General features: G+C 35.0%; 1 protein-coding gene across 2 annotated transcripts; it reads left to right on the top strand.

Moving 5' to 3' along the window:
* The first annotated feature begins 1,426 nt into the window (after positions 1–1,426).
* Positions 1,427–5,089, top strand: LOC110686841. 2 transcript variants are annotated; one of them, XM_021863437.1, is made up of 9 exons: positions 1,427–2,296; positions 2,373–2,451; positions 2,544–3,221; positions 3,333–3,447; positions 3,551–3,843; positions 3,924–3,972; positions 4,068–4,130; positions 4,219–4,329; positions 4,415–5,089. In XM_021863437.1, the coding sequence occupies exons 3-9, from the start codon at positions 3,106–3,108 to the stop codon at positions 4,574–4,576; spliced, it is 909 nt and encodes a 302-aa protein (XP_021719129.1). In that variant the 5' UTR covers positions 1,427–2,296; positions 2,373–2,451; positions 2,544–3,105; the 3' UTR covers positions 4,577–5,089. The 2 variants fall into 2 exon arrangements, with proteins under 2 accessions (XP_021719129.1, XP_021719130.1); XM_021863438.1 differs by having other exon boundaries at positions 2,373–3,221.
* The last annotated feature ends 4,584 nt before the right edge of the window (positions 5,090–9,673 follow it).

Raw genomic sequence — 9,673 nt, 5'->3', positions numbered from 1 at the left:
AAATCGTATTTGACAGCCAAGAAATTATCATAGCATTTAATGCGGTCCAATCGGACTTGGTGCAGGGGGCTTCTGGTACAATAATAGTGCCATCAAGAAATTCATATTTGCGCCTAGCCTCTAAAGCAGTCCGAATATCGGCTGCCCATTCATCATAATTGTCGCCGTTAAGTCGAGTAGGGGTAATATAGTCACCGGGTCGATCTTGAGGGCCTAGATAATAGGGAGAGTTTGGTTCAATTTTAGTTGGTGGTGGTGGTGGTGTTTCATCACCAGCCATTGTTGTTTAAAAAAAAATCAGAGAAAAAAACTTTGCTCTTGATACCATGAAGAATTAGAAAGATAATTGCTTGTCTTCTCATTAATCACCTTGGGAAATATATAGCAAATACAAGTCCTAGTCCTAGTATAACAAGATAACTTAGGATCTTAGGAAATTAACTAAAATAGAATATGGAAATATTATCATATCATTATCATATCAAACTAAATATTCTATCATATCTCAATAGCTAGATTGTGTGCAACACAATAACCATCACGTTTCACATGTGACCAAACAACGGACATGAAACTAGAACATAAGCTCATGATATCACCAAGAATAGAGTTGAACTCCACAGCCTGCGAATTCTTTGATAGCTTCTCGATAATGACCTTGCAATTGGATTCCAAAATGAGTTTAGAAAGGCCATACCTCTTTCCGAAACGAAGAGAAAATAACAAAGCATTAGCCTCTGCAATTTATGGGCTCTAATAGGAACGTCATCTTTTTGTAGCAGCAGCAATAACCTTGTCTTCGTGATCCCTAACAACAACTCCAAGCCCTACCCACCCTTCATCAGCAAGACACGCATTCGCATTAATCTTGACAAAACTCGCAGGGGGAGCACACCACTTATTCGGGCTAGGGGGAGGGCGTAACCCAGCAGCTCCATAGATGCGAGTGGTGTACTTATCCTACACATCAATGTACCTATTCACACGTTCACCAATCACATCATTTGGAGTCGTTCTGTTCTGAAACACCTTGCAATTCCTATCACCCCACAAACACCAAGCAAGAAACATACCTCTTTGGAAAATTTTCGGGTTTAATTTTTTCCAGCTAATAACCAGGTCACGGGTTGAATCACACTCCCTTCTATTGGCCATTCTAGAGCAGCCACAGTCCTCCCAATGCTCCTGCACTCGCCAAAACATAGGAAAAGCATGGATAACAGTCTTGGTCTCAGCAGAACACAATGGACAGAGATTGTGTAATACCCGTATTTTAAAAAACATAAATAAATAAAATTATTGGTAATCTTTAAAGTATAACTTTATAAATGATATAATTTATGTAACCCTATTTTATTTTAAGTAGAACTCTAATATTTAGAGGTATACTTAAACCCTAAAATTTGCTATTTTTATCAAATTCTTTACGGAGTATCGAGTGCAAGCGTGAGCCGAAGGGGTAATTCAAGTTCATCAGCCTGATTTGCGAAATCAGTAATTGAAGAGGCAACTATGTCATTTCCTTACAAAGGGTGAGGGGCATTTTGCTCGCTACGGTCATTAATTGGGAAAACGTCTAAATGACATGGCAGACGTTCTTCATAGTCAAACTAACGGTTGACTAGTTTTTTTTTCAACATCCGTCTTTGAGCAAATTGTTGTAACGTTTCTGGATACTTTCCCAAATCTCTGAAAACCTAGGGCGACATTCTCACCGATTGTTGCTTCTGTGGCTAGAACTCTGACACTCTGTCATTGGGGATCAATTGTAAGTGAAATTGAGGTTCTTGAGGGTTATGCGGTTGTTGGAATACAATCAAAAGCCGCAAGACCGTCCCGTCGAATTCGAAAAGAAAAGGTGCTCTTGCTACGGCTTGTGTCGTCTCTAAATTCTTGATTATCTCTTCCTATGGCTTTATGTTTCTGGAAATTTGTTGTTTATTAGATAGCTTAGATTTTGGGAATTAAATGGCTTAGCTTGCGAGTCAAATATGTTAACTTGTTGTGTATCCATTTTGAATTTTGCCCATAGGTATTAGTGAACATCATTTGTGTTCTGGAATTTATTGTGGAGCCCAATTTTGCTGTAAACCAATCCAATTATCGTCAAAGAAATGTTATGAATTGGAATTTGAGTATGCAGCATTAGAATAATTTCCGGAATTTTTTTTTATTTTTTTCCTTTAACGGTTGTTTGTGCTCAAACTTTGCAATGTGTATTAATTCATTGGTTGATGTTCAAGGTAAGTTCCAAATGATGCAAGATAGCAAACACGTTTTCCAGGCAATGTTCAAGGTAAGTTCTAAATCACACCAAGATACTCTCTCGTTGTTTATCTTTCGTTTTATGATGGGTTGAAATCTACCTGTAGGGATGATAGTTTGACTGTCGGTGGGAAAATAAAGGCTAAAGGTGAAGTTTTAAAGGAGTTTTTTAAGGCGAGGTCTAAGGTATTGTACAATGTGTGTTGTTCTCCAAGTTCAGGTAAATGTTATGTTGTTGTTATTGTTTCCATTTAACGTATCTTACCCAAATTCAACAGCCACCAAACTTGAATTGTCGAGTGGAGAGTTTTGCCAGAATCTGTCAAACCTTTGACTCACGTAGGAGACGGTGGGTTGCCGAAATGGGATTTGGAGGGCTGTTGTATTTATCTGGTGACATGCATCTTCCAAGGCAGTTGGGGTACTAGTTAGTGACCCGAATGGATCCCATTAGTAAGATGTTACTAGCCCCGGATGGAAGGTGTTTAAGGTTGTCTAAAAATCAAGTTCATTGGGTCCTTGGCATCCCTAATGGAACAAAGATACTTCCCTCATGAAAAACATTAAAGAGTGCACAACGGGATAAGGTGAAAAAAATAATTGCAAAATACGGGGCAACACGGAATAATGGACAACCAGACGTCTTTGATAAAGTAAGAATTCCGGTCTACCCTGAGTTAATGGAGAGGCTTGAGTGTTACTGGGAAGAGAACGAGGAGGAAGAGTTCAAGACACTCTTCTTATTGATTGCTTTAGAAATGTTGTTGTGTCGTACGTTGTCCACTAGATTGTCTTCTGACCTGGTACCTGCTTTGACATGTGCTATGGAAGCCGTTCAATATGATTGGTGCACTCTGGTGCTATCCAAACTGCTTAGTAGTGTCCGGTCCTTCGCTCGTAGATTTTATTCTTATGGGCATGCTGGTGGATGTGGTGGATGCATTTTATTTGTCGTGGTACGTTCAGTGTAATATGTCTATCTTTGTATGTATTGGCATTTGGTTTTAATGTGATTAATAAATGGTTTAGGGTCTGTGACATATTTATTACTTGGTTCGGCTTGATAGGGAGGTTGTACAATGGGGTGTTTTCCCTAGGCTGAAGGTTTGGACCATGAAGGACATGTTGATTGCTAGCAAGGAGGACAGAGCACCCAATAGAGGTGATTATGGATGCAAAGGGGTATATGATATTATCTGTTAACCCTATCCCTTTTTACAATACTTTGTTTTTATTTATATTCAAGCGTGTATGTATTAACTGGTACAATTTAGTGTGTTGGTAGACCCTGGATGTTGCTTATGGTGAGATTCATCCAAGGCAGGCTAGAGATACGGATGGACCTGGTGTTGTAACTAAGGAGATTATTGAACATGATATTGATTTCACAGCGACTCCTAGACGTCGTAGAGGAGCGTCATCATCAAAGATCCCTCGCCAGGAAGCTGGAAACACTTACGCAGTTGAAAGTGCAAGTGTTGTTGCTGTTGTTTCTGAAGAACCGAACCAAACACATGGCAAATTATTAGTTCGGTCCGATGGTTTACCGCATGTTGGTTATTTAGATGATTGGAGAAGGTAAAAGCTCCTTTGTATATGAATGGTGTCTTCCCTTTGCTAAAAGTTTGTTGCTCATATTATTGTTACCTGTGTCCCAGGTTTCTACCTACAGGAGCTCTCTCCCTGCTACGAAAGATGATTTTGGGGGTAAGATTTTCAATGGGAAATGTTGTCTATAAACCGTGTTATGTCTTATGTCACAGTTATGAGCCTAAACATAAATGTTTATTTTCTTTTTATAGGTAATGAGCGCTTCTAACTATTGCATTATGGGTGATTGGCCATTAATTTTATCGTCTGCATTTGTAAGTTTAAGTTCATGCACTTGTCTCCCTATTTATGCTGATTATTAGAGTCTTAATGGTTTAATTTCTAACTGTGATTTGGTTTTAGCTTCAGGTAGTATCGTTCGATGGACAATTAGATTACAATATCGTGATGCTCCCTTTATTGTCAACATTCATTTGCAATCCTAGATGTTCTATGCTATTGGTTGTCTCAGAGGTTAGTATCTCTTTTTTGGCTTCAACACATCGAATTGGTGCTATATGATAAACTATTTATTGGATTCTTTGAGGTTTTTCTACAGGACTGTGGAAGAACCTTAAGTTCTGATCTTGCTCTATACCGGATTTGTATTCCTTTAACGATAAGCGCCCGATATGAAATGATGTTGTTATCTGCTGACTCCATAACACCAGATATCAGTTCTATCAGTAGACCGTTAAGTTGGTTGACCTTTCTATTTTGATATTAGGTTCAATCTTATTGCTTAATCACAGGATATCCTTTTCTGTGACCAGATGTTAAACATACAACAAGTTTATCACGATATATTTGTCTCTTGCGTGAAAGGCCTCACAACTTCCAACCTGTCAAGGAACATGTTGCTGGTACAAAGGAGTCATGCGTAAAACTGCAAAACGCCCCTTAACTTAGTTGAGCCCCCCTTGTTTGTGCTAATTTAGGTAATTCTTTTAATATATTATACTAGGCAATGTATAACAACTTGTAGTCTTGTACTATTATTGTGGTTTTTTTTATTAGAGTTGTATTATTATTTCTGTACTACAGTTTATAATTGAGGCATTAGTTTAACTCACACACACAAACCATGTATTTCTCTACTTTAAGTGCGATTTGTGAAAACAAATATTCAACAGTTATATTCTCACTCTAAAATTTGTCCAACAGGACCTTGAATATGAGTATGGCCCAACCGAATTATAAAGCCCATCCAACTCATCCTAAGTGAGCCAACAGAAGTAGGCCACAATATTGGGCCATACTTCAATATGATTCACTCTAAACGTTGGTATTCTTTGTATCACTTATTCTTGGAATAAAATTCGACACATACCCATACCATTGGCCAATAATAAAATTCGACACATATTCATAATATTGGCCCATATTATTGGCCCATAATATTGGACCTATATTACATTTTGCATAGTTTATGAGTATTGACTTGTTATCTTAGGCTTTCTGAAACAACCATAAAGGTTACTATTTGAAATTTCTGAAAATCTACGATTTCTTAGTGAAATTATAAAGGAAAATAAACAGTTTCCATTAAATACACATTTTAATACACTATTACAATCAACATTAAAGTAACCATACAGAATAGGCCAATTATTTTGGTTTAGTCAACATATAAACATCTTCATTTCACAAAGCGATATGTCCTTGAATTGGTTAAGCTATCAATTAACTCCAATGTGTTTTCCTTCCTGAAAACAACTATCGCGTGGCCACCATCTACTACAGTCTTCGATGACCCGTATACTACAAACGGGTATAGTTCCCAGCAAATCACGCACCCCAAGTGCACAGTAACTCTGGTCTCGGTTAATATTACCACGTCTGGCGTAGTTAATTCCACCGTGGCCTTGAACTCTTCCACAAATGTATCTTTCGCCATGCTTTTGCAATTCCACACCAACCATTTATTACGGTTGCAGATTGATTCTGCTACTACAACATCAGTGTAACCCACTGTCATACTAATGTTGATTTTTTTAACGTCTAATAGGTTGCTAGTGTGTAAATTGGATGAAATTGTTAATTGTTTTATTGTACAATTGTTACTAGTAAAAAAACAAGTGTTTATAATCACTGTAACTATTGAATTTGATGCAGTGAGTTCCAATTGTAAGATTGGTGGTTTGTAGTTGAGGTTCAGCATCACTTCCAAGAAAACTTGAAATAATTTCGGGGATGATTTTTTCATACCCCACACCACCTTCACCGCCATGGTTTGCAACTATCCATTTCAGGGCTACCTTCAACCCAGCTGGTAATAGAGCTAGATCGGACAAATCCGACAAATAGCCGGGTGTAACATCGTTATTGTCATGGATGACAACTACATCCCCACCAAAGTTACCACCACTTGCAACCGTCTTAGCAGCGGATTTTGCATCTACAAGTGTGATGGGAACTTCCCCTTTGCTGTTCAACACACAACTCTTCACCACGACAAGCAGACCTTTTGGCTTGGTTACTTTGGTTGAGTCCAACCGCTTCCTTTTCTTTTTGTAATGGAACTCTACTCGTGGTTTAATAATCATAGCTGGAATGAGCATCTCCTTACTTGCCTTGCTGGTTTTATGTTGGGTACTTTTGATATCTTTTGGTTTTCTATCACTACATGAAAAAATGAATTTAGTACCGGTTCAAACCCGACCTAAGGCACCGGTTTGAACCGGTGCCAATGTGGGGGGGTGCCAAAAAGGGGTTTAAAAAGGCACCGGTTCAAACCGGTGCCAAAACTCAGAATTGGCACCGGTTAACCGGTGTTAAAAATGGCAAAAAAAAAAAAAATAATTGCTTGTTTTTGGCACCGGTTAACCGGTGCCAAATGTGCCCCAAAATTTTTTTTTTTTTTTTTTTTGTTTTATCGTTTTATCTACTTAAAAATTAAATAGACTAAATTAATAACCACATCAAAACATAAATCCAATATCATCGAATATTTACAGTATATGATAAAAAAATAAATTATAATATACATCAATAAAATAGTTTGATTACAACATATAAGTACGAAAAAAAATTACAATATAAATTAAAAAAAATTACAATATAAATTAAAAAAAATTACAATATAAATCAAAAAAAGAAACCATTCACATCTAAATCAGTATTCTTGTATCTTGTTTCTTCGATTTCAGATCTAAATAACATACCTGCACCAATTAGAACAAAAAAAAATCGATTAATATAATCAAGCTTAAAAAAAACCCCAGAAATTTAATCCCAAAAATTCAAACCCAAAAAAAAATTGAAATCGAAAAAAAACTTGAAAACCCAGTATTCGAATAAACCCAGAAAACGAAAAAAATTGAAAACGAATTAACCCAGAAAAAAAAAACAAATCGAATAAACCCAGAAAAAAATAAACCAAAAACCGATTAAAATAAAAATCAAAAACTGATTATAAACCCAGAAAATAAAAAATAAAAATCGATAAAAAAAAAACTCAGAAAATAAAAATCAAAAACGAAATAAATCGCTTAAATTAAAAAACAAAATTCGATTAAAATAAAAAAAAAAACCCAGAAATAAATATATAAAAAACGAATTAAAAAAATCGATCAAAAAATTGATTAAGACAAAAAACCAGAAATAAAAAACAAAAACGAACCCATAAAATAAAACCTTGGATTATAAAAAAACAAACCCAGAAAATAAATATATATATAAAAAAAACTGAATTCAAATGATTAACAAAAAACAAACCCAGAAAATAAATTAAAAAAAAAAAAAAAAAAAAAAAAAAAAAAAAAAACCTCGAATTGGTGATGCATGTGGTGGTCTTGGTGGTGTTGCATGTGGTGGTCTTGGTGGTGGTGCAAGTGGTGGTCTTCAATAGAAAGAAAGAAGGAGATCGAGAAAGAAAGAGAAAGGAGATCGATATTTCTGTGGGCTGGGCTGGGCCGGAGGTGGTGGTTGTGACGGTGGTTGTTGTGTTGGTGAAATGGCGGCTCAAAAACTTGAAACTTGAGAAGGAGAAGGAAGGAGGAGGAGAGGAGAGAGAAAGAGGAGGAGAGGAGAGGAGAGAGAAAGAGGAATGAATTAGATTAGGGTTGAGAACAAATAAGTAGCAGCCGCTTTTTTTTCTTGTTTTTTTAAAAAAAAAACTTAAAATACCGGTTCACAAAGGCACCGGTTCAAACCGGTGGCCTTTATGTTTTTGGCACCGGTTTGGACTGAACCGGTGCCTTTTATTCTGCTTTAACTTCCCACCAATTTTGTAGCCCATTTTTGGCACCGGTTTGGACTGAACCGGTGCCAATTAGGGGGTGCCTTTTTGATATTTTCTACTAGTGTATTTTAAGGGCATACGATCATTTTGTGTGAAGAAAAACATAAACAAGCCAGCTATATTAACAGGAGTATTGGAATTGTTTGTAAGAGGGGGTAGTGGATTGGCTACTAATGCCTATTGCAGCATTTTATAGGTGTGTTTTTTTCATAGGAGTAGAAAATTGTGGTTTTACCTCCAGAATTGAAGCGAAGGCGGGAAATTGAAATGATTGGTACATAATTTTACCACCAAAATGAAAATAATGGCGCCAAAATATGCAATCAACTTGTAATACAACCCTAGTAGTTTTTGGTCCTTTAAAATGCTAGAAGCTTCTTATAAATAAACCTTTTATAAAACCAAAAGTTTGAATAACAATCTATTTAGAATTGAAACTGTTCCGAGAACAATTGATTTTTATAGTAACTGTAATTGAAATCAACTACTTTAAGAATGCACACCTGCCTTAACTAAAAGTGAATTGCAATTGATTATTGTTTTCGAAAATGGGGTTGTATGAAACCGTAATAGTTGGCCAATCAACCTTAACCATACATCTTTATTGGCCTATCAACGCACACCTTAAACAGTGATGAGTAGTTGATGAATGTTTTTACATAATTAAAATATCCTCAAATTCTTGTTTACATCTATATACTTCCCTTAATATATTTTCAATATTATTCTTGATCAACCATTAATTTTCAATATTACTTAATATATTTTAATTGAATTTAATTACTTTATTATTATCTAAGGAGTTTTAAAACAAATACAACTATTATTATTTTAAAAGGATCAGATAATAAAAAAAATATTATAATACATTAGACAATAAATCTCTATAAATTAAATTAATTTGGTTGTAATATATTAGACAACAAATCTTTATAAATTAAATTCATTTGGTTAGCTTATTTTATTATATAGTGAAAGAGGTACTTTTTTATAATTCCTTAAAAAAAAAAGGTACTTTTTTATAAGAGATACTTATTTAAAAATTTTATGATGGAGATACAAATATATTTAGGGTATGTGATACCTTCAACTATAAACACCATTTTGTGATTAGGTTGTTGAACTTTTGGTTCAATTAATTTTTTATTTAACGCAATAGGAATTCCCGGTGGAAGGTTTCGTATATATATTACAAGTATATTGTTATTCACATACATACTTTACGACTAAATTCAAGTCTTTTATTCTCACCCACATTTAGCACATTTTTATTATTTAAATTTTTTACACACCTTCTAGGGTGATTATTAATGATTTGTCCTATATCCTATGTTGATTATTAGCTAATGTATCATGAATAATTTAAGAAACCAGTAAATTAATTAATACTTTATCATTTTACAAATACTTTGAGTATGTACTATCTCTTGTTTCTAAAGTTTTATTTTCGATCAAAGTTGTTTATTTCTATATTAAGTAAATGATTAGACTACTAAAAAAATTAAGAGTTTTATGACCATTAATAAAGCATTTCATAGCTAATATTCATTTAATAAGCATAGTCGCATTATATAA

Source organism: Chenopodium quinoa, unplaced genomic scaffold (assembly GCF_001683475.1).
Source record: "Chenopodium quinoa cultivar QQ74 unplaced genomic scaffold, ASM168347v1, whole genome shotgun sequence".
NCBI classification, from domain to species: Eukaryota; Viridiplantae; Streptophyta; class Magnoliopsida; order Caryophyllales; family Amaranthaceae; genus Chenopodium; species Chenopodium quinoa.
Note: the sequence above shows the minus strand (reverse complement) of the source record. Positions and strands in the feature narration are given on the sequence as shown.